Source organism: Parasteatoda tepidariorum, chromosome 1 (assembly GCF_982258835.1).
Source record: "Parasteatoda tepidariorum strain Cologne lab strain chromosome 1, Ptep-v5.0, whole genome shotgun sequence".
Classification (NCBI taxonomy): domain Eukaryota; kingdom Metazoa; phylum Arthropoda; class Arachnida; order Araneae; family Theridiidae; genus Parasteatoda; species Parasteatoda tepidariorum.
The window spans coordinates 111,049,902-111,061,996 of record NC_141755.1 but is presented as its reverse complement, the minus strand read 5'-3'; the positions used below and the strand labels follow the sequence as shown (position 1 = coordinate 111,061,996).

Below are 12,095 nucleotides of genomic sequence, written 5' to 3'. Positions count from 1 at the left end.
TAAGATATACGTGATTAATGACAGGTTTTTCGAATCTTATTTTTTGTAATTCATTTTGACCCGATTTATTCATTGTGCTTCGTAATTTAATGTCAATATACTAATCACAGTTGCGATCCAGAGTCGTCGAATGAGTAGCATTACACTTGCAATTTATACATAGCGTTTTGAAACAATTCGCATTAAAATTCGTCTTAACGTGATTTATGAAGTAAACATCGTGATTTTTATTAAAGTGATTCATGATTAATATTCACGTTATTTATGACTCACTGCTTCACTTGTGTTCCGAACATTATTATTTTTTATTTTTGCTATTCATTTTGTCTCTATTTAGAAATTATTGTCCGAAATTTAATCTCGATTTGCTAGTCGCACATGCGAACCCTCGTATCAAACGCATTTCATATATAAATAATATGCAGTTTAGGCACGCGATTTATAAATCCTACATCGCTATTCGCATTCATGCGGTGGTTTAAAAGCCAAACATAACGATTCCTGTATTAGTGAGTTAAAAATAAAATGTGATTCACATTTACGAGTTTTAAATTGCACTTCACAATTCATGCACTTAAAATGCTAAACATCGTGAATCACCTTCACCCAAGTTTGTAAGCCAAAAATCATTCGCATTCATACAATTTTAATAATCAAACATTGCGTTTCCCTCTATTTAAAAGCTATTCCCGCTATTTATTAATTTTTTTATTGAAATTCATATTCACGTATTCGCATTTTATTTTCAATGCTTATTTATATACCCTTATTCACTGGTAAGTTTTGTATTTAGTTTATTTGTAACTTAAAACAGTCTTGTATCAAATAGTTTTTCATGGTCACACAAATAATAAGCAAGATCTTTGCAAAAAATTATAAATTTATATAACTTTTCTCCTGCTATCTTCGCTTTTTTTTTTCTTTTTTTTTTTTTTTTTTTTTTTTTTTTTTTTTTTTTCAATTACTCAACGATAGTTCAAATCTCAAGAATAGAAATCGCCATTAATAAGAACTGAATGTGAATCACTTCAGAAATGCAAATAATAATTAATCAACTGGAAATGTTGACCAGATATTATCTGTAATCACCATTTCATAATGCGAAAAATTTATTTTATTACTTATTAAATGCTAAAAGTTTCGTGTATACTAAAATAATTTTTGATAATTTTAGATTAGAAGTATGAAGAGAAGCTCACCATCGTCTAGTGATGCAGCGGCAGGACCGTCTGGTTCTGGGGGACCTTCGGGTTCCGGGGGACCTTCGGGTTCCGGGGGACCTTCGGGTTCTGGAGCAGCCGGCCCTTCTGGATCTTCCCAGGAGGGTCCTCGGAAAAAAATGTAAGTACAGTATAAGCTTTACCTTTTTATTTAATAACCGTCGTTGAACAGCTGATAAAATGTTTCGGTATTCGACTACTAATGTAGCTTATTCCTTTATTATCACTTTTTTTTCTGTTCGGTAAGACATATAACGGCAATTTTCAAAATTTAATCTATATTTTAAGAACTAAAGGTAAAAAATTTTCTGTTTCTCTTTTGTATTTTTTATTAACTTTTCTTCTTCTCAGCGTATTTATTATGACGAAATATTTCTTAAAGAGCATTTCTAATGAACGATATTTTTTTTTATTTACACTTTTTTCTAAAAATATGACGTTGGAAAATGATTGAATTGAGATTTATAGCGTTAAATTTTTTGTTCATAAACTAAGAATGATTTTTGTCTTGGTTTTAATCAAGCTTTTTCTTAAAAAAAAAAAAAAAAAAAAAAACTTTTGCTTTTATGGACATTATGACGTGGTTAATTAAGAGTTTCTATTAGACTTTACTCTTCTTTTTTTCAATTTTTCTAAAAAATACGGTAGTTGGAAAACTGAGATTTCCAGCTATAAGATTTACTGTCAAAATTAAGATTGATTGCTATTTTTTCTGTTTTGCTTTTGTGTATAATCTTTTTTTGTTGTTGGAGTTTTTATTATAGCCCGGCATTTTTAAAAAGAATTTCTGATAGACTATGCCACTTCTAACATTTTATGGATATTTTGCAGATTTTTTTAAAGAAATAGCCTTTAGTCTTTTATAAATCTTAAATATTTCTAATGGATAACTACACTTCTTTTTACTTTTACCCCATGCCAATAATACGAAAGTTTTTAATAACGACTTACCTTTTTCATATATAAAGAATAATATTTATTAATTTAAAAAAAATTTTGCTATTCGCCCACTGAATAGCAACATTTACCGCTTTACTTACAAGATCAAAAATTTAAAAAAAAGTCATGTATGAGATCGTAAGGTCATGTCTTGACTATTAATTGGTCGTTAAATTCATTAAACGGTCAAAACTTTTATAAAATGTTTCACATAAAAATTGAATGATTCTGTTTTTTTGGGGGGAGGAGGGGATTGAAACTTTTTACCGGTTGCTTTCGTTCCAGATTCTTTAATGATGTGCTTTTTTCGTGATTCATCATAGCTATTACTGTCAACGAAAAGATTGATGTTATTATCAGTGTTATAAACTGAGTTGGGCTTTTTAATTTTGTTTAAAAATTGAGATTAAATGGCACTTTTGGATGAGATGAATTGAGCTTCTTTTGTTAATTACATTCTTAATTGGTCTAAAATTTAATTAAATACTTTGCATGTGTTTTGAATCTTCTGATATATGATGCTCAGAAAAACACAGAAACCATTTTGATTCAAATGTTTTTACTGCATTACTGAGTGGCAATTTTATTAAAAATATATAGGGGTGTTCTGTTTAGACCATCCTTAATAAGTATTTTTAGAATCTTTATCGAAAATTTGAGAAAAAAAGGGATATATTTATAGGTGGTCGCAAATAAATGTTTAAGTGAAGAAAAACGCGATCGATATATATATATATAAATTATAGTAGCGAAAACGGTGTGTAATAAAAATCAAAGTTTGATGGTAAAACTCTATAATAATCGTCTTTCAACATTTCTATTTTCTCATGCAATCAAACCTATATTGTTATTTATTGCAGCCGCCATCCTTCATTGTAAATAGTCTGATTTTGATAACTATTTTGTTCTTTTCCTCTCACTCAGACACTAATTTGTGATTCCTAATGTGCATAATTTTGGTTTTCTTTTTTTTTATACGGATTCCAAAATATTTACGAAAATGGCAGGAAGAAAAAAATCCTCCACTTTATTTTGAAATTAAGAACCAAAAGAAGAATTAGGTTCTCACTTTTCCTTACTTATTTAAACTCTAAGCATAACTATTACTGGATACTAGTCCCAGACTTTAGGGTCGTGGTTAACTTTTTAGGTGATTCAAAACTCTAAACTAAAAATATTCAGTTTTAAAACTCAAAATTCAAATGACGTAAATTTTCAACCACTTTTTTTTTGTTGCCTAAACCTAAAATTTAACCTAATGTTTTTTTTTTGTCCTTAATTCTTAGAAAAAAGCAATTTTTACAAAAGAAGTTGGAAATACAGAATGAAATGCTATGTCCATTTTTATAGTTTAAAATGCGTGTCTAAACATTTCCAGCTCTGTTCATTAACAGGCTTTTCGAGCTGTGTCCACTTTTAAAGAAGTCTTTCACGATATCTTCTTAGCAGCAAAAAACAAAATAGATTATTCCTTCATCGGTATATTGCTTGATTTAAATATGTATAATTGAATATGAATAGCTGAATTCTGGGAATTGTTTATTTTGAATTCTACAACCAGATGCTTTGTAATTTACTTTGTTGTTGACTTATTCCTTTCGGTCAGCCGAGACCAAGTCAATGAGCTCGAAAGTCTTCAGGAAATCGAATACAAGTAAGGGAGTAGAGGTCTTTCTTTTCCAGACCAAGAGACAGAGTGTAAAATGTGATCGGGAGAAGTTCTGTGCAGACTTCGTGAAGGTTGAATAGGTCTTTCGCTCAAAAGAGAGACACCTGATGTGTCCACTTATGAGCCTACTTATAGTGGACTGTATGGATCTATCAGCCCCTATGGTAAAGTGGCCCACCAGGAGTGTGTCCATTATACCAAGAGTGGGCCGGAGGGATGTTCCATAGTTGTTGGTTATGATCTTGGAACAAATCTCAGGGAAGGTCGACTTGAAATTGTGCTATCAGAAGCTCCCTGCTTGGCCAAAAAAATCAGCATTTTCATTACGAAAGAGGCCTATGTGAGAGGGAATCCATTGAATGAAGATTTTACACCGATGAGAGAGTTGTTTAATTTTATTAAGTATAGAGGCAGAGTAATTTACTTTAAATCAAAGAAATTGATATAGGCTTGTTTAACTTTTGTTATAATTATCGAAATTTCTCTGAAGTGCCAAATATGCTAATTAGTCTTAACTAATTTACAAAATCAAGCAGACGTTCTCTAAATACCGGTTTTCTCATTGATTTGGAACATAAAAGTACGCACTATCTGAAGGGCACTATCTGAAAAATAGGGTACAAATGATTTAGTCAGAAGAGCTGTCAAAAATTTGGGTCCCACTTTTAAGACACCATTTTGATAATTTAAGTAAACCAAAGAATATTTTCAGAATTATAAAACTTTTATCCTCAATATAATAAGTACCTTGCCAAAATACATTTTAATAACCATTTTTAATTTAAAAAAGGCTGAAAAATATAGAATTGTAAGGTATGCAAATTTTTACGTTATTTGTAACTAGCGAAATTTATATAAGAAAATACAGCATTGGAATCAATTCATAGTTTTTGATTGATGCAATTTTAAAGTAATGTTATTAAATTTTAATTTTTCAAGAACTATGGGACCCATTTCATACAAATTTTGTATTATGTCATTCGAAATTGCACCCTCCTTTAAAATGATGTGAAAATTTGCATATCTTACATTAATTATAATTCTTATTAAATAAAAAGTAATAAATAATTAATAAAATGTATTTTTAAAGTTAAAATTGAATCTATTATTGTTAAAATCTTAGCTTAAATTAATTTATTTCATTTAATTGAATTAGGTACTCTTTTTTATGAAATTAGCGAGTTTTATGGTATAAAATATATTTCTGTATTGACATCTTATCATCATTAATAGTTAAGAATATTTAAGTTCAAATTTTCAAATAATTATGATTGGCACCTAGTACATGAAATCAGATTATTAGACCAAAAGTTAATTAGTGTTTTGCGTAACCACACCGAGGATTTCACTTCTTGAATAATCGACATATATCCGCATACTTGCCAACTTTTATATAAAAACCATGTATAAACTTCAGCTTTTATGTAGGCTTTTATATGAGGAACATTACATAACTTATATGTAAGAACCATATGTAACCATAAAGAACCATGTAAATGTATTAGATGTGTAAAAGCTATTACAATATTTTTTAAATTTATAATAATTTGATTGAACTTCTTGTGTGAAAATTGTTTTTAGCAAAAATATTTTAAGTGGGCAAATTCCAAATTATTGAAGAGCAGAATTCAGGATTTCGCACACATTCATAAAACTTTATTTTCAAGGGATAATTCCATGTAAATTAATTTTAACAGTTTTTATCATTTAATTTATTAACGGTTAAAAAATTGAATAGTCAGATATACGAATCATAACACCAATTTAATTCACTTAAATTTTAAACTTTAAGCAGAATCCGTCGATGGAATTTTTTGAGATACTCAAATAAAGTAATTAAAGGGCTATACCGTTTTTATCAAGAGGGTCTTTAATCAAAATTTATCGAATGTTTATTCAAACGTTTCTGATTTTGTAAAATAAAATATAAAAGTTTAAGCTTTCGAACATTTAAGAACGAGATCATTAAGATCAGAGCATTGGTGTCTTTTTCCCGTAATGTCCGCATATGCTAGGTTTCTATTAAAAATTTCTCTTAATTTACATGCAATACATTTTTTTACATATTATCACATGTACCAGTTACGAATATATATTGGCTTAAATATTTTGAAATATCTTAAATGCCCATAATATAATTGAATATAGAAATGATAATGTGCATTGTTTGACTTTAATAATTTTCTTCTAGGAAGACACAAAGAGTGGAGACACCTGAAGAAGTGAGTGCTTTTAAATAGGCTAAATTAAATAAGCAAAAATGAGCATCTAGAAGTTAATGAAGTTATAAGAAAACTTTTAAAAATTAAACGAATAGTTTTTTTGTAAAAATTTTCTATCAAACCTAGGATTTTGTTTAAGCAGGGTAACCAAGTATGCATAGTATGAAGTCCAAAAGTAAAATTTAACAAAATATTATGAACATACAAGGTAAAAAAAAAATAATTAATGAATTGAAAACAATAATTAGAAGAAGATAAATCTTATTGTATTGTTAAAATAGGTTCAGATTGTATTTAAATAAGGTTCAACAGCTCCACAAATATTAGGTGCGAATGAGCTTATATGTTGTTCTTTTGTAATTTTTTTAATAGTACATTCTACCTGCGATTAGCTATATCTTTTGATTCTTTTTCATGGAAGAACAAATTATTTTCTTGTGTGTCAGCAGTATATTGAATCTTTTTTAAATTTCTTTTGATTTCCAGAATAAAATTAAAAGATGTGCGTATTTATTTGAAAAATAACTAATAAAGAAAGTTTAAAGACATTCCAAAAATTGTAAATAAAACTTTAAAAAAGAGTGATCAATAGTAATAGAGAAATTTTTGAAGGAAAAAATATGATAAAAAAGATTCAGCTGAAAGTAAAGAAAATCAGATAAGTTTCATGCTTATTTACAAGATCAAGTTCACATCAGCCATTGGTTATGATTGTTTACTTAAAAGCAAAAATCTGAAAAGAAATTTTTTAAAAAAAGAATACTTAAAAGTAGTTTAAAATTAAAACTGTAAATTCGAAGCGAAAGAATAAATTTGTTTTTACCTCGTCATTTCACAAATAAAGCTCAAATTATTTCTATCCTAATACGTTTTGCTTTAAATCCATAATCTTTGGATGACGAATGGTTCCAACTTGTTTATTTTTTTATATGTTTTGAATGTTGTTGAATCTAAATCATAATATTTTAATACATTTTAGGTTAGGAGACAAAGAGACGAGAGAGAAGCAGCAGAGAGGAGAAGAATGACCACCGTTGCCTACTCAAAGGCAGAAAGACGCAGGGCACACGAATTTCGACTGCAGAAGGAGAAGGAGGAGAAAAGAAGGAGAAATGAGGAAAAGAGACACATTATAGAAGAGGCTAGCAATGTAGCCACCTCACTAGCCAACGAAAGAATGGTCAACCTGGCAGCAAGATTTATGGACCGGGTGGCACAGGGTTTATCATTCGAAGAAGCCAGGAACCAACTGGACGCTGATATCGAAGAGAGCAGCACAGAGCTCAGGCGATCGATCCAAGAATCATTGAATCGTACATTTCCTATCGAACAGGAAGAAATCATTACTCAAAGGTCACCTGCAGTCTTGGATCCCTCGCCAGTTAAGCAGCCTTCGCCACCACCATCAACAACTTCTCCCGTTGACCCACAGCGTCCAGTTATTAGTACACCATCTGTATCTCCTCCGCTGCCTTCAGTTAGTCCCCCACCACCACCACCACAATCACCACCTCCACAATCACCACCCCCACAATCACCCCCAGCTGCTGTCCCGGTAATTCCAGTGCCACCAATTCAAGCACCACCAGCTCAAGTGCCACCAGCTCATGTGCAGCCAGCTCAAGTGCCACCAGCTCATGTGCAGCCAGCTCAAGTGCCACCAGCTCATGTGCAGCCAGCTCAAGTGCCACCAGTACAAGGAGTACAGCAAAAAAAGCGAGGAAATCCCGGGAATTTCTTTATTTCGTCCGTGTCACTATAGATTATTATCTCAGGTGTCGCTAAAATTGATGCTGAGGCAAATATGATATGAGAAGGGTTAGGAATATTCTTTTTGACATACTTTTTAAGTGTTCCGCAGTGGATTGATCGTTACGACACGGTTCCCAGCAGATCACCGAAGTCAAACATTACTGGCTGCTGTCAGTGTGCGGGTGGGTGACGATTTGGATCAGTCTGCGTAGGGAACGAGGTTGTGTGGTATTGGTCCTCGTTAAACTGTTCTACCGTAAAGTGCTCGACTTCGCGTGCAAATCGTCGGGCTATCGAAGCGAGGGTGCCATCCCCTCTGCAGAGGATCAAAATTGTGATGGCATGTCTTCGGATCATACTGAGGGATGTTTCCCTTACCGTCGCCAATAGCCCATTGTGCATCTCTAGTGTGACGTAAATGAACTACAACTACAGCAACTACTTTTTAAATATATTATTGTCTGTTTGAGACATTGTTCTCCTTTGCTTTCTAATTAATATCAAATACTGCATTTTAGGGGGTCATTGGGCGGACGCTTTAATGATTTCTTATATTTTTTTGGTATGCATGAGAACTTTCGTATTAATTTTAAATTATTGCATGTGTGTTGAAATTTCTAATAATATATACATATGCTGAAGAATGCATATTAAACACTTTTAAAAAAAGTTTTATTTTGTCGGCATCAGGTTAGATTATTAGCACAGGTGTCGCTAAAATCTATTCTTAATCTATCTTGTTAATTAATCTATATTGTTCTATTTTTATATTATATGCGTCGGCTGTTTTACAAATAATTGTAGTGTTTATGTTTATAATATTTCCATTTGGAATTTATATGTATAACATATGATTCTGAAAATATTCTTTAGAACCTATTTTAAAGTAGCAGTTTTAAAAATAGACCAATAAAATTATAATTTCTTAATTTGCTTCTTTTTGCCATGATATAACATATTTTTATTTGTCTCGTATTCGCTTCCGTATTAAAATGTATCATACATTACTGCTTAAATGTCGTCCCTGAAAAGAAATATAATTACATTATTTAAAAAAATCTAGTCTTTTTATTTAATTTTTATTTGTTATTATATTTGTAGATGAGAATAAATTAAAGACGAAAGTGTGTTCTTTTTACTTGCACATTACCTCCAACTTCCTGTTCACTTTTCTTCAGAAAATTCTGAGAGACGAGTCTTTCGTTCATATAGAAAGTTATTCAACATCCCTGAGGGATGGGGGGAGACAAGAAGACTGTCCTAGCTCCTACCCCATCGTATCAACAACTACTAGAACGCTATTCTAGGTGATTATGATCGTATTCATGTTGCCACACTTTTTCAGACTGACTATAACAATGCATGCACACTTTCTCCGCATTCAATTCAATTATAAAAAAGTATTTTGTTAAACGTCACACCGTTTAATGTAAAGAATTCTATTTTTAAATTATTTGGAAGTAGTGAAGAACTGAGTTTGATCTGTCAATCTTTTTTTTTTTTTTTTTTTTAATTTGCTCTTAAATAGCGTATAATATAAATAGTCAATTATAATTGCTCATACACGAATTAAAATATTAAAATGGACTTGTAATATCTACCAAGTTGTCTTATGAACTTCAATAAGGAGGACCTCATTCATTCTGTAGTTAAAATCCAAGTGCTATTCCATCAGAAATAGTTTTTTTTAAATCATGATATGACACAATATTTTTTTAATATAATAAAAAAAAATTAGTATCAGCAAAATGGACATACAAATCAGGATTTTAATCTCTGCTCTCGTCGGAAAAGTTCGTCTTCCTGTCGAGGAAATTTTTAAAAAATACCGCGACAAGAATAAGAATTTATTCTATTACGCCGAATTTTATTTACTTGTCTGTTTTTTTGTATTGTTATAGACGCCGCTTTCTCCATAATTGTGCGATGGAGGAATGTCAAAACTGCACAGCAACTCCTTTAATCGACATATAGCGCGTTTACATTATAACGAAATTTATAATACTGCATATTAAATTTTCTGTTGTTTTTTACTACTTAAATAATAAATGTTCTAGAGCCGATATGGCTTCTTTGATAATTGATTCCTACTGATGAGACTTGGGTTCGAATTCCCGTGTTTATTCATATACTGTTCTTGATTTGCACAGTTCCGACATACAATACTTGCTGCGGAGAATTAAGAGAAATTAAAGAATATATAAGACGCGCGCATGCGCAAAGAATTACGTAACGCTTCCACCCACGTCATCAGATGATAAGTACGAGCTAATTAATACGGTCGCTTTAATGCGGCGCTCTGTCTTTTACTATTGTTGTTGTTCATGTTAATAAAATGTTGTTAATTACGATCTGCTTAATTAATTAAGAACCTCGATGGACATCCTTTAGACAATAATAAGTGAGTTAAACGACATAGTGGCATCCCTGCCTGGACGTGCATCGAATTGATGCAAAGCGGATCGTAAAAAAATTAACTACGCAGTAAAGAAACCATAGTTACGTAAGCATGGATGCTTCAAAACAATTACGAGCGGCTTCACGGACAAGTTTTACGAAAGCCTTAAATAAGTTAGAAGGATTAATACGAACTAAGACACCGGATATCATCGAAATAGAAATAAGTTTGGATACTTTAATGAAAAAATGTAAGCAGCTACGAGATACTCAAAACCTACGAGATATGCAAGCCGCAAAATGCACGGAACCAGCAATGAATTTGAAGCTTCCGAGGAAATACTACGACAAATTTTCTGCCACAAAAGTGAAAGCCGGAAACTACGACGCCGATTCGTTATGATACACCAAATAAGTCTCCATCTACGGCGTATAAGTTACCTGACATCGAACTACCGAAATTTACGGGTGATCCAATGCAGTGGCTTAATTTCTGGACTTTATTCAGCAAAATACACGATGATGAAAGAATTCAGGAACGGGAAAAGTTCCAGTATTTAATACAAAGCACTGTTGCGGGATCCTAAGCAAGATTAATCATCGAGAGTTTTCCAGCAACAAAAGAAAATTATACGAAAGCTGCTGAACACTTGAAAACACGATTTGGAAATGAAAGTGTTCTCACGCAAGTCTACATACGGGACCTTATTAAAACTTGTGTTAAGTGATAAATCTAAAGTTGAATTAGCTACATTATATGATAAACTACAAACACAATTAAGAGCTCTTGAATCAGTGGGATTAACGAAAGATAAATATGCAGATTTCCTTTGGTAGAATCAGCTATTCCCACGGATTTATTACAGGTATTTGAATAGCAAAAGAATTGTGCGACCGATACGTCAGGTAAGACTGATTTAGATTTGTTAATAGAATTTTTACGAAATGAAGTTGAATCTGAATGTAGCTAAAAATTAAGTAAGGAATCATTTTCTTCAGATAAAAATGTTAATAGCAAAAAGGATATTAATAAGTATGAACCAAAACATATTGCTTCTTCATGTGAATTGTTTAATTCTAATAAGAATGAAAATGAATGTATAAATAAGTTTAAGAAATTTGATACGAATATGTGTATATTTTGTGATAAAGCACATACATCTGAGAGTTGCAGAGAATTAGCATCTATGACCTTGGAAACCAAAAAAGAAATAATTAAGAAAAAGAATGTTTGTTTCGTCTGTTTAAAAAAGGGTCATAGAGCTAATACTTGCAAAGCAAAGTATGTTAGATGTTTAATTTGTAATAATAGACATTTTTCTATTTTTTGTCCTGATAATCCGAAAAATAAGATCGATAATGTTTCGAATGAAGAAAACCATGAAAACAAAATAAGTACGTTAAATAATCAAATTCAACTCTCAGACGTATTGTTTCAAACTTTAATTGTAAGAGTGCATAATGGTAAAAAGGAAATGTTAATTCGTGGAATTATAGATACTGGTAGTATGAGAAGTTATATTTCTGAAGATGTTGCACAATGTATGAGTTATATGGCTATAAAACAAATAGGCTTTTTGGTGGGGTCGAAACTGAAGAAAGTATGCAAAATGTATATAATGTAGAATTAAGTAGCATTGATAGGAGTTGCAGATTTGAAGCTTTAAGTCAAAAACAAATCTGTTCTGATATTAAACAGCCCCTGGGTTAAAGAGTTACGGAAACTAAATAGTATTAAAATAAGTGATTTGGGCAAAGAATTTTGATAAAAGAATTAAGTTCTTGATAGGGGCAGATATTGCCGGAAAATTATTTACGGGTAGAATAAAAAAACTTGTGAAGGACCTTGTGCGATTCATACTAGGCTAGGGTATACTTTAATTGGGAAGTTAAATG

At 31.3% G+C, this 12,095-nt stretch overlaps 1 protein-coding gene across 1 annotated transcript in view; it reads left to right on the top strand.

Annotated features, from left to right (window-relative positions):
- The window catches only part of LOC107443666 (uncharacterized), a 51,988-nt gene that overhangs the window by 28,238 nt on the left and 11,655 nt on the right, over positions 1-12,095 (top strand). Inside the window, exons 2-4 of the mRNA XM_087150406.1 lie at positions 1,175-1,341; positions 6,020-6,050; positions 7,030-9,109. Coding sequence (XP_087006532.1) covers positions 1,184-1,341; positions 6,020-6,050; positions 7,030-7,812 — 972 coding nt within the window. The 5' untranslated portion in view covers positions 1,175-1,183 and the 3' untranslated portion in view covers positions 7,813-9,109. The remainder of the gene's footprint in view (positions 1-1,174; positions 1,342-6,019; positions 6,051-7,029; positions 9,110-12,095) is intronic.